The sequence below is a fragment of the Manihot esculenta genome, chromosome 9 (genome assembly GCF_001659605.2).
Source record: "Manihot esculenta cultivar AM560-2 chromosome 9, M.esculenta_v8, whole genome shotgun sequence".
In the NCBI taxonomy this organism is placed as follows: Eukaryota; Viridiplantae; Streptophyta; class Magnoliopsida; order Malpighiales; family Euphorbiaceae; genus Manihot; species Manihot esculenta.
Window position 1 is genome coordinate 33,548,262 of NC_035169.2, and position 19,687 is coordinate 33,567,948.

Here is a 19,687-nt window from a genome sequence, read left to right on the forward strand (position 1 = left end):
CTTTTTTGATATAAAATTTTTAGCTAAAGACAAAGTCAATTTTCCAAACAGTTACTTTTATATTATAATAATATATAAATTAAGGAAAGAAATGTCGAGTTAAGTAAATTTCTCCGTTCTTTTTTGCATAATCAATCCAAACAGGGGCTAGGGATTGTACATTTAGCTTCAGAAATTGTGGCTTCTTCTCCATAAATATTAAGTTTGGCTTGGCGTTTCTCTCCTTAGTAGAATTGTTTTTGTCTTCTTTAAACGACGTTGGAATGAAATAGTCCCACACTCAACATTACACATACAGAAATCAATGAATACGTCCAAGTAGAACATGTCTGTATTGAAACCTTACATCAGAAAAATAGTTACGGTCCCCAACCATTTGCTCTGGATATCTGTGAGAATTATGAGCGTATCCTGAAATTCATCAGCAAATCCTGAGCCTGTCAGCCTAGCTATGGGGTTTTTAATGCGGACACAAACCATCACATACCTCTATCCACAGCTGTCTAATTAAATTTCTTTAACCCTAAGTCATTATTAAGTTGGAGTAACTCAACTCTGTGACAATTTTTACAAAATGCTAAAACTTTTGCTACTTTGATTGGACCTGTTCCTTGAAAAGCATAAAAGCCTGAAAATGTCATATCAACTTAGCCATGGCATTGGGAAGAACAGTAATTTAATTAGCTTGTTTAATAAGTAAGCTTGAAAGCTGATTCTTTGCCAGAATGGTTCCAGGAACAACAGTAATTCTTAGGGTTGTGTGTTCGGCTGCTCTTCAGAATCTGCAACGTACCACTTGTTAATCCGGTTACGAGCAAGAGATACCTGTAAGAAGGAATTTGTTCAATTCATAAATTACAGATTAAGTTTTTGCTTTCAGACAACAATAAATAAACAAAGGAAGCAGCAGCTAAGAGGCATCCTAAATACCTGTTTTTCCCAGTCAGTTTTGCAAGTGACTATAATTAGAATAATGGTTTGTACAAATGTTCCAAACAACATCCCAATCCAAACACCCTGTGATTAGATTTTGGAGAAATTAAGAAAAAGAAACATGTGGGTATGAAAAACGAGAAGAAAGAATATAGAAGCTCACTTTAACTTGCAGATGTATAACATAACCAAGCACAACTCCAACTGGGATCCCAACTAGGTAGTAGCAGGCTATGTTAACATATGCTACAATGCTCTGCCATCCAGCTCCCACGGCAACTCCTGCAAACATTTGCATTAACATTCATGTCAACACCAACTCTTGGAAAATTTTCAATTTCAATCATGGGCGTCAAGGAGAATGTTAACGACCTGAGAGGACTGGCTGTATACTGTTCATAAGTATGGAGAAGGCCAGGAGAGGAGAGAGATCTGAGACTGCATCAGCAACCTTAGGATTTTCTGTAAATAGGTAAGCTAGCTTTCCTCTGAGGGACAGAAATACCAGGAAGAGAATGAAGCCAATAATGAATGATGTGAGAACTGTTACAACTATGGAGAACTTAGCATCTTTTGAGCTTCCTCGTCCTAGCTCATTTGAGACACGAACACTGGTGTTTTTCAATCAAAACATTGAACGCAAAACAAATCAGATGTCTAGTGTATTGTGTATTAATTGATTATCTCACTTTGAATTGCATTACCTCGCAGCAGCCAAGAAACCAAACGATATCATCATCTCCCACCCATTGATGTTTAGGCTGCGAAGAAGAAAAACACAATAAATAACTTATCCGACTTATAAAAATGTGAAGAAAAAAGGGTAAAGGAAAATAAATTACCAGATAGCAAGAGCATCAATGGAGACTTCAGCATTTTTCATGTTTCCAGTTAAAAGAATCAGAACTGTGCTGTACCAAAGCTCAAGGCTGTGAAGAAAAAGATAAATTTAATTTGAGACCTCAGCCAAATCGGTTTCATCAGCTAATGAGTTGAAATTCTTACCAAAGCATGGCACCAGAAGACAAAGAAAGCTTGATAATAGGAAAGAGATCCTTGAAAGCTAAGAACGAGAACCCTTTCCATGTTTCAGGACAACCTCCACAAGTAACAAAAGCAAGCTGTCCAATATTTGGAATCCAATAGGCCAAAATCGTAGATGCCATAGCTCCTGGGATTCCAAACTTGTATTTGACAGTGAGTAGCCATGAAAGGAGGATGTGAATCGAAAGAGAAAAAGCTGCCAGGTATGCAATAATCATGTTCTTGCTCTGTGCTTGAAGGTACATTTGGCAGGTAAAAGATGGAATAAAAGAGAACATTACAGGAATTAGCCATAGAGAAATATTTCCTGCAACTTCCACAATACTTTCGTCTTGGCCTAAAGCCCTCAAAATATAAGTGGTGAAGATGAACAAAGGAAGAAGGCAGATTGCACACATTGTTAAAACAATCCATGATCTTTGGAGATAAATTCCAAGCATATGATATTGTTTGGCACCATAAGATTGCCCGCATAGAGTTTCCAAGGCACTAGCCATACCCAGCTGCACATCCAAACAGCAAGAGCTCTCAGCACACTAAAGATTTAAAAAGAACAGAAGAAAAAGAAATGGTGCAGTATATACCAGGATTCCATTAGCGAACCTCAAAAGAACTGTGACGACAAGGGAATAACCAGCAAGTTCTGTGGAGCCAATGTGGCCAACAAAAGCTTGACTGATTACACTAATCCCAAAGGTAGAAAATCTTGTGAAAATAGCAGGGCCTGCAACAATCCACATCTTCTTGGTTTCTGTCCATAGCTTGTCCTTGAATGGTACTTCATCGTGTTCAGGTTTCTCTGCTTCTATCAGAAGTTTTTGTTTGATTTCTTCTTCCATTTCCTCCCCAATCCCCGCTACTATCTCCCTGCTTTAGTGGCCAATACAGGGCAATGGAGTAGTTAATGCAAGGTACAGAGTTCTTAGAAACTCAAGAGAAGAATTCCATTACGGAACACTGTCTGTATGTCGATATATATGAAAATTTCTTCCTCTGAATAAGAAACGTATACCCGGTCTAAAGATCTAAATAATTGCACTCCACTTAGAAAATTTAACTTTGTTTGAAGTTATTTAGTATTTTAATATTTATTCAATAATAAATTTAGATGAAAATATAAATTTTAATTTTTTTAATTTTTATATAATAATTTTTAGATAAAATATAAAAATTTTTAAATTTAGTTAAATGTATTTATTATCAGATGAAATATGTGAGTGTATATAATTATTTTTTTAATAATAATTACATTGATAATACCCTTTAATTATAATGAATGTTATATAAATTCTATTATAATTAATAATTAACATTTAAACATTATAATGGTTCAATTGCATAATTTTTTTCTCATTTACTCCTCTAACGATGGAGTCATAATTACTTTGCTTTGGTTTTGTCTCTTTCATTCTTGGTTTATTCAATAGTGAAGGTACTAAACTGCAAATAAGCTATTTATGATCGAGACATCCAAAAGGAGAATAAGAAGTCATTCCATATCTTTATTCAGTTTAAATGAATTACTTTTAAAAAGTTTTTTTAAAAAATAATTTAATTGAATTAGAAGAAATAATTTATTTTTTAATTAATTTTCTAAAATTTTTTATACAATCATTTAATTTAGTTAGGAGGAAAAATAATTTATACTTATTCTCACAGTTTTTTCAACTTTTATTAATGGCAGACATAAACCTAAAATAAAAATATTATTTATGAACAATTTGTTTAAAAAAAAAAAATTCAATCAAAGTTGTAAAGGGAGACATACATACCCCAGCGAGATTGGCTTCATAACTTTATGCAAATAATTTAATAGCCTTCTCCAAACACATTGATGCCCTAATTAATGAATGTTACATTAAAATTTATAGAGATTTATAATTTAATTTTTAAATATTTTTATTATTAATAAATTAGTTTCTGTATTTTTAAAAATTGATTAAAATATTTTTTTTTATCAACGAAATAATTTTTTAATCATCTTTTTCATTCAAAATACATAAAAAATAGAAAAAATTTTTAAAATTTAATTTTGTTCTCAAATAAAATTTCTATTTAGTTATTAGATATTGCTACTATTAATAATACTATTAATATATCATTGTTTTTTGTTATATCTATTAAAACATTCTTATCATTTATTTCTGTTAATAAAATAATTTTTTCTTCCAATAAATTAAAAAAGAAGTAAAATATGATGATGGTAAAGGAGAAAAAAAAAGAAAAAATAAAGAAAATGACGATGACGATGAAAGAGAATAATAAGAAAAAGAAGAAAAAAAAAGAAGGCGAAGGAGAAAAAAAAAAGACAATGACGATGACGACGATGAAGAAGAATAATAATAAGAAAAAGAAAAATATTCTCGTTCTTAAAGAAAAAAATAAAAAGAATAATCAACTAAGAAGAAGAAAAAGAAGCAGATGAAAAATAATTAATAATGAAAAAAAAAAGAAAAAGGAGGAGAAGGGAGAAAATAAATGAGATAATTTCATATTTTATTATATTTTTAATGGTAGAAATAGATGAAAAAATTATTTTGTTGAAGGAAAAAAAAGATAAAGATATTTTAATAAATTTTTAAAAATATAGAGACTGATTTGTTAATAATTGTAATATTTAGGGATTAAATTATAAATCTCTCTAAAATTTAATTTATATTTAATTTAAATTACTTATTTATTAAAAAATAAATTTATCAAAAAGTAACTAATTAAATGAGAGTAATAATTTTCTTCTCTTTTATTAAAAAAATACTTTCAATTTTCTAATAAATTAATAAAAATAATATTTTTTAAAAACTTAAAATTTTCTAATTAAATTATCGCAGATAAATAAAATTTTACTATATTTAGCTTTCATCTTGAAAAGCCACCATGCAAATTTGCGTTTATTTTTTAGTGGTGAACTGCTTTTCCAATAGTTTAGATCATAAATAAAACCATGACTCAAAGAAGAAAGGAAATTCCAAATTTGACTTTTCAATAAATTCAGACATAATTAAATAAATAAATTGAATATACTTATTTAAAAATAATTAAATTTAAATTTAAATTAATATTTACACCCACACATCTAATTTGATAGTAATGCATCTAAATAAATTTAAGAGAGATCTCGAATTCTACTTTCCTAATCTCTAATTTTCATTTCAGAAAATTTAAAAAAATGGTATTAATAATAATAGTGCTTTTTTTGTCTCATTCAAATTTTAATGATAAAAATTTTAGACCGTATCTTAATTTATTAAAAAAATTCAAATCAAGTCATAAAATCTTTAATTAAGTTATTCATAAATTTTGACATTTTGTGAATTTTACTTAAAATTGTCAGTTTTAAATTGAGTTCTATTTCATATATTATGTTATAAAAGGAAAGAAATATGAAAAATATTGTAACTAAGGTAAGATAATTATTTATCAAAAAAAAAAAAAGGTAAGCTAAGTTTATTGAGATTATTTTCCAACTAAGCCGTGAACGTATTTAGCAAGTTAATAGTTTATAATTAGTTAATATTTTTAATTTTGTTGAACTCATTTTTATCATTTTAAATTTATTTTATAAAATCTTTTAAAAGTTAAAATATATCATTATTTCACATAGATGAAAATCAAACTCGTGTCATTAAAAAATTATTTACTTTAATTAAATACAAATTATTTTTATAAGATATTTGATAAATTGAAAGTGAAAGACACTTTATTAAATACATGTCAAGTGAATTAGGTTTAATATATTGAAAATTATAAGTTAATAAAACAATAAAAATTACACTTATATACATCTCGAAGATTAAAAAAAAAAAACTTAGCATCAAAATTTTAAGTTGGTAATAAATTAAAATTTTCTTATAATAATTACAAAAATTAAAGATTTCGTAATTAAGATTTCATATATTAATTAATTATTTAATTAGATTATGTTAACGAATTAAACTGTTTGTGAATTATTCGAGATTCGGCTCAATAAAAACTCGATCGGGTTCGACTTGTTTTCTAAACGAACCAAATTCGAACTCACTTTTTAAATTTGTTTAGTAAATAAGCGGAATTTGAGCTTATCAGTATTCGGTTTGTTTAAATTTAAGAATTTGGTTCATTTTCAAGTTTATGAATAAATTTGTGAATTGTCTCGTAAATAGTGCTTGCGAACAAACTCGTAAAGAGGCTCATTCGTGAATAAACTTGTGAGCCGACTTTTTCGCCAACACCAATCTCACATCGAAAATGGAAGGGATATAGAAAATTATGATTTCTCTCTAAAATAACAATCTTTCAATAATTTTTTTATTGATTTTGAATTTGAGAGATTTCATTTAAATAAAAAAATAATTTAAAAGTTTTTTAATGATTTATAATTTAAATTTTATTTATAATTTAAATAAATTTAATTTATGTTGAGTTTATTTATAATATAATTGAGTTTAAATTTAAATCTAAATGAGTTTTTGAAATTTTTTAATGAAGTTTGAATTGATTTGTTAATGTGATAAATAAATTTATTATGAATCGAGTTTGAACATATTTTGAGTTTTATACTTATTTTATAAATTTTGTTCAAATTTATAAATGAAATTCGAGTTGGAATTGAGTTTTGTTCGAATCAAGTTTTTAAATTTATTTTTTTAATCGAGTCTAAACTTATCAAAATTAAGTTTGGTTCGGTTTGATTATGATCATAAATTATGCTATGATATTAATCCTAATTTTCTTTCATATTTTTCATGAAGTAAACATATAGTAAGCACTAAATTTTTGTGTTAACTTATATTTTATATAGTTATTGTTTTTCTGTTTTAATCATATTAAAAATTATTATAATATTAAATTATGTGAATAACAGATTTATAATTAAATTATATATTATAAAATTATGGATAGATTATAGATTATATTTTACTTTTCTTTTAAATTTGATATATTATAATTCTCAAAAAATAAAATAGAGTTAAATTTTTATTAGTTTTATTTTATTTTATTTTATGTTTCATTACATTTTCAAATTATTTCCAGTTTCATAAAATCAAAGTAACTTTTTTTTTTTAAAAAATTCATTTTAATCAATTTTTTTATACAAATGAATTTAAAAGATTTTTTTTTATATTACATATTAAAATCATTATTTTAGATTTTAAGTTTTATAGGAAAATAATAATTTAAGTACAAAAACATTAAGAATTTTAAATTTATGTAAAATTTTATAAATAATTTAAACAATAAAAATTCACAATAAATTAATATTACCATTTAATTAAATTTAGTATTTATCATAATAAAAATAAAGACCATAAAATTATAATTAAAATACATTGAGTTTTATTATAAATTCTTTGAACAAATTAATCCATTTTTATAGAAGTCGCGTTTTTAATCAATTTCATACTCTTTCAGTTTTTTTTTATAATTCTTTGAAATTGAAGCTTAATATAAACAAAACTAACAACTTTCAATTTTATATACTTTTAAACTCAATTAAAATAATAAAATTATAATTATAATTATAATTAACTAGAAAAATTGTGAATATTTTTTATAATTTTATTATTTTCCTTTCCATTTTCATATATATTACCTAGCGAATAAGTTATTAGTATCTATTTTAATTTAATTAATTTTGATGCGATTTAAATTGAATTTAAAAAAATAATAAAATTAATTAATTAATATAATAAAATTTTGATATTTTTTTGCTGAAGTAAAAAATTAAATTAAAAGTACACACTAAAAAAAAAGAAGAAATATTGACATCCCTAGCTAGAAAGGTTAGGTATGCAAGGATATTAAGCTAGTGAAAAAAATAAAATAGAAGTCAAAAGAAAAAGAAAAGAGAAGAAGAAGACAGACACAGATTTCATTAGTCTTTCGCAGAATAGTGGATGCAGCAGAAAAAGCTAAACGAATATAATTAGAGAAAATTGAATTGTAAGGATAAGAAAAGAGAGAATCGTTTTATATCATTGTGGCAAATTTATGGACACAGCTTCTGCCTTCACTGTCATTATTACTCATTTAATGACTACTATCCAATTATTCATTCATTCTCTCTCCTCTTTTCCAACTTGCCACCTGTCAAAATCATAAATTAATTATTCATTGCTGTTTATTATAATTATTTATTGTGTGTCTCCGTCATTCTTTTTTATTAAGTAAAATGTAGCCGTAATGTTTCGTTGGCATTTGGAGGTGTGTGTCCCAAAGTCAAATGCACGATTTCAGTAATAGTAAACTTGCTTTTTGGCGAAGAGAGAAGGAAGGGAGAGAGCAACCCTTTTAGAACCAGTCCAAGTGTTGCTTTTCGTCTGGGTCTCGTCTGAAAAGGTGTGCTTTTTGGGATTTGCACTGATGGGATCGTGCCATCTCCGTCTCCATTTCTGTTTCCTTTTCTTCTTCATACATTTGGTTGCTCAAATCTTGGACGGCCACAGATGTAACATTTAAGTTTACGGGACAAAAGCAATAATTATATCAAGGGAAGATAAATTAGACAGTAAGATTTATAATTTAATTTTTAAATATTATTATTATTAATAAATTAATTTTTATATTTTTTAAAAAATTAAAAAAACAAAAAACATAAGAAAAGTCGAAAAACAGAAGAAGTAAAGGAGGCGATTCTAGTTTTTCTTTTTGTTTTTTTCATCATTTTTTCTTTTCTTCTTTTTCATAATCAATTTTTTTTTTAAGGAAATGTAGAATATATTATTTGATTAACGAAATAGAAGAATAATAATATTTTAATAAATATAAAAAAATAAAAATATTTTAATAAGTTTTTAAAAATATAAAAATTAATTTATTATTAATAATAATATCTAATAATTAAAAAAAAAATTATTTGAAGGTAAAATTAAATTTTAAAAATTTTATTACATCTTTTATTTATTTTTACAGGAAAAAAAGATAAAAAAAATTATTTTATTAATAAAAAAATATAAAAATATTTTAATAAATTTCTAAAAATATAAATTTAAAAATTAAATAGTAAATTTTTCATTAAATATTTATATTTAGAATATTAAAATATTTATTAATATATTATTTAAACTAATTATAATTTAATTAAAAAAATTACTCAAAAATATAATTTTAATTTATATAGTTATAATAATCGATTTATAATAATTAAAATATACTTAAATATATAATATTTATTAAACCTTAAATAATACTAAAAATAACACTTATAATATCGAGTGCTCTTATGATAAAAAAGAGAGTAATATTTTCTAGCGTAATTCAATAGTTACCGTTTTGAATTATTGAGTCTTCATTTGAATATATAAACGTGACCAATTGATGGATGACTTGAGGAATGGACACTTGAGAAAATAAATAAAATAAAATTACACGGTACGAAAGCAATTTATTTAAAAGTAAGGCTGAATGCACTATTCGGTATTTGAATTTTAGATTAAAAAAAAAACTAGTTGATTTTTCTGATATTTTCATTATTAATATTTAATAAGTATTATAATTGTATGATTATTTAATTTCTGCATATGGATGTGAGCTATGCACGTGTTAAAATTTTAAATATTAAATTTTAGAGCCGCCCATTTATTAGTTAGAGAGTCTATTTATCTTGATAGATTCAATATTTGAATTGATATTCTTGATTGTCTCTTGATTTATTATTCTACAAGATAAATAAAGTTTTTCTTAATTGTTTTTAAAAAAAATTTATTGATTAAAAAATTATAATTTTATTTATTATTTAAAACATAAGAAAAATTATTTTTATTGTTTTATAATTAAATAATATAAAGTTTAATTTTAAATTTATATATATATAATATTTTACTAGACAATGATTATAAGTAATAATGAAGAGACTCATCAACTAATAGTATTCCAAAGTGTGATTTTAATTAAAAATATAAGGTGCAATATCTCTCTTTTTTTTTTCTAATTTTAATAGAAAAAAAGGAATTAATTAAAGAAAGAGGTCCAATAACTGACATCCATCCTTTTCTCAGCAATCATTGTGTAAAATTACAAGCAATCCAATGAACATTGTCTAGAAATAAACTTCCATCTTCTGCAATCAAAGGAGAAATAGAGTGAGAGAAAGCAGCACCACCATCAATTATATTTCCTAAACAATTTTCTTATTTGATTCACAAACAAAACAAACATCACTGTTAATCTTTACACACAACCTGCCAGACTGCAGGGCTTTGGTTGTTAACTTATATTAAAAATGTTTTTTTTTTTCTCTCTCAACTGGTCTGTAATAAAGCCTGAAAACCCATTTATTTATTTAAAAATTAAAACTCCATTTAAAATAAAAAAAAACTGTCAATAACTTGTAATTTATAGAAGTTTGCAATAATACTATTTATATTGAAAATTACCTATTAAACCCTGTACTTAATACATTTAACCAATTAAACCTATCCCTAAATTCAATCATGTTTGAAATTAGCTATACATCTCTATTATCATTCTATCTTATTCCTTGAAAGACATTTTAACAGTTTTTGTCTTCTTCATACAAAGAAAAGTCTATCATACCTCGACTGTCCAACACCACCGCTAGATTTGAAACAAAAAAGTAAGAAAAGACCGTTATCAAGCAAAATGAAAATATTTCCTGGATTATTTTGGGATTTAAAATGAGTTTACATTACTAATTATAAAAGATAAAAAGTTAATTTTAGAGTTTAGTTAATTTAAAAGTGAAAAATAATTTTGAGATTTTTTATATCTTTACATAGTAAGTGACAAATATAAAGTATAAAAATTCATCACAGTAAAATTGCAAATTTTTATGAAATAAAGAATTAAATTCACAATGAATTGATTTGGACACTGGAGTAAATTTCATTCAAAATCACTCAATTTTTAATGTATTTTTAACTTACTATTATACCTTTTTTTTTTTTCTTAAAACTATTCAAAAGTTAGTTTAACTTTCATTAAACTCCTTATTACCTATAATTACACATATTTCTAAATTAACATGAATTAAAAAAAAATTTCTCTTTTATTTTTATTGTTTCTATTTACAAAAAAAATAATTAGTAAATTATAAATTTTCTCTCTTCTCTTCTTTTCTCCCTTTTAACAATACACAATTTTATTTTTTAATATATAAAAACATAAAAAAATTACTGGTCCTTAAAATTATTAAAATAAATAAATAAACAATATGCAGAATGCATTTACTTATAGTACTAAAATGTAATTAATAATAAAATTTTTTAGTGTGAATTTAAAAGTATTAATTAATTTATTAAAATACAATAATAAATAATTAATAAATTGAATGAGTAAAAATAAGAGAAGTAAAATGAAAAGGAAAAAGTGAGAATAAAAATGGAAATAATGATAAGAAAGACGAATTTGTATTAATGAAAATAAAATTAATTTCAAAAAATTATAAAAACAAATAAAATTAAATGATTAAATTAAAAATGCAAGTAATAAATGGGTGAAAATTACTCTCGAATACTGTGAAGGTCTTGTTGACAGTGTCCTTCTCCACATCGTGTCTCCACAATCAGCATTTAATTTCTGTTGCCTGCTCTTTACGCCAGAAACAGACACCATGTGCTCAATTCTGGTAACTGGAGGCTCAACGTGGCCAATTTCATTACCTCTAGGTCGTACTGTTGAGTCTTATCATCAGCCACAGTGGCTAAAACTTGAAAGAGGGAAGCGGTGAAAATCACAGGATACCAAATGGAAACCTTGTAGGCTCCCCCATAAATCAAGACCTAGTTATAGCCATTGACGCATCTTCAATACATGTCTATCAGAGCAATTAATCATATAAGACAAAGTAGGCCAACCATTTAAGGAATTTTGTTGCATTACAACTCATATGAAGTATGTCCTTAGAACTGATATCCCTTTGAACAACACCAATTCCTCTATTTTAAAGAGTAACCCAACAGTCATCACTCGTGGGCTCTTGCTGCAATTATAACAAACAAACAATAAAATAATATTTCATTTCCAAAAATCACATATCCCCGGAAAGCTATTGACCCTCCTAGTACAAAACTTGTCAAGGTATAAATAGAGTATCGTGTCTTTTAAGAAGACTCTGGTTCTTTGTTGTCGCCTTCACTAGTTTCATTTTCAGTATCATCTTCTCCACCTGATGATGCTTCTTGTTCAGGTTTTGCAGGACCTGGACCAGCTGATACTTTCACCATTGATGGACGCAAGAGTCTATCACCAAGCTTGAACCCCTTGCGAAATTCCTCAAGTATGATACCCTCTTCATATTCCGTCGAATCCTCTCGCATAATCGCTTCATGCAGCTGTCACAAGAAAAACAAGCTGGTTACTTTCTGAACCACAAAAGGCGATCAGGTTCATTTTCGGCCAAAAGAAGAAAATGAAACTTGGCCTTGAAGATTTTGAATTTGGGATAAATTGAGCTAAAATGAAAATTCTAGGTTAATTTGGACCAAAAAATTGAAAAAGGGCTAAAACATACCTAACAAATACAAGAATCAAATTGAACATTTACCCTATGATTTCATATACTGGTTTCATAAATCAACGACACTTCTATCATCAGTTTGAAGCATACTATTCATAAAGATCATCAAAATTGTTCTTTCTATGTGCGACTTAACACTAATCTAAGTGAAATTCAGTTGGTTGACATCTTCCACAAAGTGCATAATCATATTTCTGTAATTTTATTTTTAAAATTTTCTAGACGATCATAATTGAAGGGAAAAACGTTTTGCCATAGACAACTCCTTTTCTATCTTGGCCATTATACACATAAACATTAAAAGTTGAGCAACTCACCAGTGGATCAAATGGGTGCCCTATCGTCTCCACAGGGACAACACCAAGTGAACCCAGAATTTCCACAAATTGCTTGTATATGCTCTGATAACTGTTACTGATCTTCTCTTCTCCTTCGGTCTCGAGTTTAATTTGTGATTTCGCTCTCTCGAAATTATCCAAAACAGGCAACAAACTCTCCACAAGTTCTCCTTGTGCATTTGATACCAATGAAAGCCTTTCCCTTTCTGTCCTCTTTCGGAAATTATCAAAGTCTGCACTGATCCTGAGAACCCGATCTTTTTCTATTGATAGTTCTTCAGTCAAACTTGCAACCTTCCTTTCAAGTTCAATTTTTTCATCTTCAAAAGATTTGAGAAAAGCCTCTATCTCAGCAATTTGGGACTCATTATTACTTGCCAAAGCTTCTTTATATGACTGGAGAGAAGCCATGATAATTGAAGGAGCAACTTCCTTAGCATCAACTTCTTCACTGCTGGCACTATCTTCCACCTGATCAGCACCATCTTCCACCCCAACAGCATCGTCTGAAGAATCCTGTTACATGGATCTCTCAGCATAACAATCCAAGACAAGATACCATCTACCACAAATGGCGCTAAATCAGGATGCAAGGAAATAAATTTTGAACAAAACAATCTGATATGTTGTTAAAGTGGCTAAGAGTGTCAAATCTAAACCAAAAGATCAAGTTATGAACCCATAAAAATATATGCCTTTGGATTCATGGATTTGAACCTATGTGTTTAGATTTGGATTAAATACCTTGCTTGGAAGGTTTAGGAAAATATGAATTCGGACAACAAAATCCAAGATGGATATGAAGACTCAAAAACGTAAGATTAAATATAATAAATAAACTATGTTACTTGAAATTAAATCATCCCCAACCAAAAAAAGTAAAAGAATTCAAGACTTGAAATTTTTTCATCAGCCAAACAAGATAAATTTAATTTTAACTTGTGAATTTCAATTTTAAATTCCAAATTCAATATTCAAATTCCAAAATTTCAAATCTAAATCAACCTACCCAAAAAAATACAAATAAATTAGAATTTTCACTGCAACCAGATTAAACCTATTGAGAATAATTAAAAATTAACCAAATTAAAACTAAAGAAATAATGATTAGATTAGAATGAAACTAATACACTCCTACTCCCCTAGGCAATCAAAGAATTGAAAGAGTCAACGATGAAAACATAGATGAATAGCTAGATTACATTTAAAGCAGACACTTCTATTACAAATCCAAAAAGTAATTCTCTTAAATCCCAAATTTCAATAACAAAGAACCCACAAAAAGGATAGAACTGAACTCAAGCTTCAAAACCTGATAACAAAGATGGCACCATAAGCTTTCTGAAACAGCCGAGAGAACATGAAATGAGCATAACAAACCCAGAAAAGGAAGGACATGAACTGAGCATAAAAAAAATAGAAGAATAAGAAGAAAGGGGACAACATGAACAGAGCATAAGAAACCAAGAAAATCAAATAAACCTAAAACAAAAAAGCCAAGAAAAAAAAGAACACGAACAGAGCACAACAAAACTAGAACAAACTTACATCTATTGCTCCTCAAACAAAACCAATACACCTACATCTCTTGCATGATTCTCTTATACATCCTTAAATCTCAAATTCTCAAATCCTCAGCCACTATAAAAAGAACTGAGTAGGACTGCTATCAGCAAAACCATTTGGATCAACAATTCATATTTTTATAGGGATGAAAGGAGATGAAAAGAGTGGGAACAAAGGAGGTACAACCTGTGATAATAAACAAGGGATAGGGGATTCTAAAAGGAGGTTATCAAGGAGAGAGCAGAGAGTGGGGGTGGTTGTGGTGTCCTTTTGCTGAAGGAGTTGGGTCTAATTTAAACTAATTAGGGGTTTACAATGCCAATATCACAGAGGCCACTAACATTTAACGGAGAAATTATGAAGGGTTTAATTGTAATGAAATTAATAGTTCAGAATAGATTTGTTAAAAAAAAAAAGGTTTAGCGTGCAATTGTAAAAAAATGCAAAGTTTGGGTTTTCTTGTATACTTTCCCATCCTTCATTGAAATCATGGACCATCATTATTTCAAAATAATTTAATCAGCAAAGTGATTAATTATTGATCAATAACAAAAGTACATGGTAGATTAAGCAATATAATGCATCACAATTCACCAACTCTATTTATAATCAAACTATTGAATTGCATGATTATCAAATTTAGATTAAGCAATATAATGCATCACAATTCACCAACTCTATTTATAATCAAACTATTGAATTGCATGATTATCAAATTTTTATCCATGATACCATATTAGGAAAAAAAATCTATAAACCACCCCAAGCAATATTATTTTAAAAAGTTTTGATGACTGCATTTAAAATGTTAGAATTTACTAATTGTGCACCACCATCCAACAGAACTAGGACCATGGAATCAAATAACAACCGTTTAACAGGATTTCGGAGGGCCATTACCCGTTTCACCATTAGTCATAGCCCCCCTTAACTTGCAAGTATAACAGCCTTTACAATCATCATGCAACGGTAATGGCCTTTACTAACCGTTACTGATATGACCCCTTCAGAAAATAACATGCAACACTGCAATCTGCCATTTCCTTCTTTCCAGCAAGCTTCAGTGAGCAGCATGGGTTTTTTCCTTCACAATCTCTGTATTTCTCACTCAAATTTCTTATTCTTTCTACAATTTTATCCCTTTAAACTAAGAATCATCAAGCAATACATAGCTAGTTCTTCTAAAATGGAAGTTTATTTTCTGGTTTTTATTTTCTTTTCATTACTTGCTGTTTTTACCTTTTTTTCATATTTGTTTATTAAAATTCTAGTTGATATTAGTTTTGTTGTTAAAGTTACACTTTAAACCTTTGTTTTCATTATTCATTGCTTTTAGTTTTTAACTTTTTTGCTATCTACTTATATTTTAGCTATAAATTAAACAAAGCTTAATAATATTTAAGAATGATAGCTTTATAGCCTTATTTGATGTATTTATACCTATTATGTAGTTGTATATCAATTCATATCTATTAATATCTATTCATTTCATTAGAATTTGCACAATTTTTTTTTTAAAAAATTGCTATTACCTTTACAATACAGCCATTATATATACCTGTTTCCATTTCCCATGGCAGTGACTTAAAACTATGAGTAGGATCTTGTTGCACTCTTTGCCATGAAGAACAAGCCCTGGTGAACTTCAAATGGAAAAGAGTTCAAAATATTCCCTTACCTTTTACTTAAAGTCCAAATAATCCCAATTTCATCTTTTAGTCCCAATAAGCCTAAAACTTTCTAGTTAGATTCATTTAAGGCCACCATTTGTCAGAATAATGGCAATTGAGCCACACATTCTAGTATAAAAATTCTAGTAAGAGAAAAAAGGATGTAAATTTTTTTAAAAAAATTTATATAATTAATACAAATAAAAATAAAACCTCTTTCCAGATTTCTCTACTCTCCTCTATCTTTCCTTCTTTGACACTTTTTCCCCAACTTCATTTTCTTTGAAGATTATTGATCTATGCTTTCTTTTACAATAATGAGAAAGCAGCAAAAATGGGAGTGAGGAATAGACCACTACATAAGCTTGAGGTCACCATTGTCATCTCCTCTTCCTCCTGCATCTTCGCTCTGATAAACTCCACGCCTATCCCCTGTCACCGGCAATGCCTCCTCCAGTTGAATACCAAAGTCCTGACATTATCAAATAGTTTGACCCATCAACCCCCTAAATCGAAAATCTCAATCTTTTTCCCTTGCCAGACCTATTTTGCTGAAGCCCTCCCTCTGCATGGGCTCAATATATTGTGGATTCTAAAGGATTTAGCTAATTCATCTCCACAAGTTTATAGTTCTGGGTTTGCAAACCTGTTGGAATCTGGTTTTATGTTCTTCATTGAACTATTATTAATAGGTTTTATTTGTATTCTTTTCCTTGATTATTATTTACTGTTATGTTCTTTGATTAGTGTTGTTAATTTTTGGATTAGTATAGTATTTTAAATTTTGTCTAGAATTGTTATGTATATTAGATTTGAATTTCTGGATTTAATGGAGGATGTTCTTGGTGTTCTTACCTTCAAATTATCAAATGCAACTCAAGCAGATCTAAATGTGCTGCCACAAAGCGCCCACTATACAATGGCCCCCTCTACCTTCACCCTCACCAGGCAGACTTGGGTTTGCATTTCCAGGTTTAATGGATACGTTCTTGGTCTTCTTAATTTTATTAATTGTATTCTACTAAAATAATAAATAATTTTTAATATTTAAGAATTCAAGAAAATAGTATTTTAATCTATTTTGGCACAAGTCTCTCAATTGACATTTCCTCACAAAAGTTGGTCTTAAGTGAACCTAAATGAAAGTTTTGGGCTTATTGGGACTAAGGGCTGAAATTGGGTTGATTTGGACTTTTAGTAAAAGTTAAGGGGTTTATTTGAACTTTATTTGACAAAAAATATCCTGATACGTGGTACCAATATCAGCAAACAATCATCTATCAAAACTTGCATATACTACAATACACACTTCAGAAATTCATCTCAATAGAGACTTAAAGAGATGACTAACAATAAATTACTTCTTTTTGCCAATAGAATTGTTTTGGATTTTAAAAGGCACCAAAATTTATGGTTGAAGCAAAGCATGCCCTCTTAGCCACTTCAAAAGCTTCTAGCTATTTATTGCTAAACAATGATATTTCATCTAACATGAAAAGAAAGCCAAATGTTTTACAATATGTTTAGGAGAAAGTTTTTGCAGTTAAAGTAAGGTTTTTCAAAGAAATGCTTCCGTTCATGAGAAAATTTCTTTAAGCAAAATAATGTTTTTGGAGATTTCAAAATCTCCAAACATTTCACATTTTTAACTCACTAAATTTGGTGGATTGGAAAGGTTTTAATTGCTTACCTACCATCACCTTACTTAATTTTGTAAAAGCTCACATCACTTTGTCCAAACACACTGTAAGAGTAGAAAGGTATACAAGTTTAAGCTGTATCATGCATTTTTTCGACACACCACAAACTGTCATGAACTACAAAAAGTCTCATCTGTGGGACTAAGACTTTGAGATACACACACACATGTAATCACACCATTTGAGAGATTTACTCAAAATAATTCTCAAAAAGCTAACTCATAACAGGAAACACATATCCCTTGAATAGATATCTCCTCTGCATTGCTCTCTGGTTAAGGAATGCAATTGAAACTGAACAATCATATCTCCTCTGAACATGCCCACAACTTTCATACAGATAACCAAATGAACTATATTCCAATCGAACTCCATCATTACTTCAATTAGTAAATTTTGAATCCCAATACAAACATCATATTCAGCATTCTTGTTGCAATATCCAATGTAATAAAAATCTCATAATCCAATACCCTTCATTGGAAGTAACAGCCTAAACTTCCATCTTCATCTCATAAAAAGTCTCAAGAGTCAAATAGATTCATGACCAAAGTTATTGCACTTCAGCTAGACATTGAAGTAAATGCTTTTAGCGCTTTAAAATCGAGCACTCAAGCAACGATTATAACTATAAATCCAATCCCCATTTCTTTGCTAATTTATTACAAAATCAAAAGGGAAACACACACACACACACACAAAGATAAAATCAAAACTAATTTCTCAGCAACCAAAGAAACCCTAAAGATATTCCAGCTTAAATTGCCCAAATTAATTTCATCATGTAATTGTGCATACACAGGTAGAGGTGATACCTGGACTTCTGGTTCCTGAATCGTCTCTTGGGTCTCAGCCGTTTCAGTTTCTCCTTGAGAAGAGAAAGGGACAAATTTTACGAACCGGGGAGACGATTTGAGGGCGAACGGGAGAAAACTAGAAGCGGAAAGTTTGGTGATAATGCTTCTATGTCGAAGTGGGAGACAGAAGGGAACGGAGGAACTTACGGAAACACCATTGCTGAGTAGTCGTGGCGTGAGTGGCGCCTTCAACGGCGGCGTTTTGAGGACAGTGGCCATTGAAGCACAGAGAACGAAATAGGAGGGAGGGATAAGAGTAGCGACTTGCGAGCAGTGAGGTTCTAGAGAGATGGGTTGATGAAATTTAGGTGTGGTTTTATGTGGACCGTAGGATGGGGTTGGAGTACTTCAATCGTATGGTATCTGTTTGTTTAGAGTTTTGTTTGGTTGGAGTTGAAGTTTCTGGAGCAGCGTTGAAATTGCGCGTGAGCAAATCTGTGGAACCCGCAAAACAAAAACTCATGACAAGCTTCATAGCCATACAGCCACGGCATTCCTAGGATGCAGTTGTAAAATTACAGGTTTTTCTTTTAAGAACTTACATGTAAATTTTATTTTTTTTTTTAAATGGAACTGAAAATTTTTAAATTTATTTAGGTGTATTTGCCTTCAAAATATATAAAAAATTTTAAATAGTTATTTAATTCTATGTTAATATTTTTATTCTATACGTTTTCTAAGACATGCAATATGTATTTTTATTCTATTAATATAATTCTATATTTGTCTTGTATATCCTAATCAGTTTAGTTCATCTCTTAATCTTATTATGTACCATATATAAATACTCATTATTTATATGTATATAGCAGCATTTGAACCATGTAAATTTCTATTAATTTTTATTTTTTTTAAACTCTTAATTAGTAATGATGATCTGAGATCCAAAAAATAGGGTTTTACAATGGGTTATGTAAAACTGGAAAAGTTTAGACCTAGAGGAGAGTATTTCTCCTTTTATATGTTTCCTTTTGTCTGCTAGTGACGTGTAACAGAACATGTATCATTAGACCACCTGTCCCTGCTACGTTGATATGGACGTACGAGAGAATCAGATATCTGTCCTATGCATAACGGCCCCTGATTCTCCCCGGGCGCGCATGCGGATGGTCCCACAAGGCGAAAG

The 19,687-nt window shown here is 28.5% G+C and overlaps 2 protein-coding genes across 3 annotated transcripts; both read right to left on the reverse strand.

Annotated features, from left to right (window-relative positions):
• Positions 1-301: 301 nt before the first annotated feature.
• On the reverse strand, positions 302-2,984 carry LOC110623463 (protein DETOXIFICATION 21). Of its 2 annotated transcripts, XM_021768422.2 has the most exons (8): positions 2,562-2,983; positions 1,939-2,480; positions 1,776-1,862; positions 1,638-1,694; positions 1,306-1,544; positions 1,097-1,215; positions 931-1,017; positions 302-825 (listed from the first exon to the last, which is right to left on the reverse strand). In XM_021768422.2, exons 1-8 carry the CDS (start codon positions 2,814-2,816, stop codon positions 751-753), a joined length of 1,461 nt encoding a protein of 486 aa, XP_021624114.1. In that variant the 5' UTR covers positions 2,817-2,983; the 3' UTR covers positions 302-750. The 2 variants fall into 2 exon arrangements, with proteins under 2 accessions (XP_021624114.1, XP_043815406.1); XM_043959471.1 differs by lacking the exon at positions 931-1,017 and having other exon boundaries at positions 2,562-2,984.
• Positions 2,985-11,749: 8,765 nt separating this feature from the next.
• LOC110623369 (protein GrpE) lies at positions 11,750-18,962 on the reverse strand. The gene is made up of 3 exons (XM_021768283.1): positions 18,520-18,962; positions 12,748-13,284; positions 11,750-12,245 (listed from the first exon to the last, which is right to left on the reverse strand). Exons 1-3 carry the CDS (start codon positions 18,778-18,780, stop codon positions 12,015-12,017), a joined length of 1,029 nt encoding a protein of 342 aa, XP_021623975.1. The 5' UTR covers positions 18,781-18,962; the 3' UTR covers positions 11,750-12,014.
• Positions 18,963-19,687: the final 725 nt, after the last annotated feature.

Coding starts and splice junctions, on each gene's coding strand:
- LOC110623369 (XM_021768283.1), bottom strand. CDS start 18,780: ATGGCCACTGTCCTCAAAACGCCGCCGTTGAAGGCGCCACTCACGCCA. Junction 13,285..18,519: donor TTCAGGAACCAGAAGTCCAG/GTATCACCTCTA, acceptor TCCATGTAACAG/GATTCTTCAGACGATGCTGT. Junction 12,246..12,747: donor GGCACCCATTTGATCCACTG/GTGAGTTGCTCA, acceptor TTCTTGTGACAG/CTGCATGAAGCGATTATGCG.
- LOC110623463 (XM_021768422.2), bottom strand. CDS start 2,816: ATGGAAGAAGAAATCAAACAAAAACTTCTGATAGAAGCAGAGAAACCT. Junction 2,481..2,561: donor GGTTCGCTAATGGAATCCTG/GTATATACTGCA, acceptor TTGGATGTGCAG/CTGGGTATGGCTAGTGCCTT. Junction 1,863..1,938: donor TCTTCTGGTGCCATGCTTTG/GTAAGAATTTCA, acceptor TTTTCTTCACAG/CCTTGAGCTTTGGTACAGCA.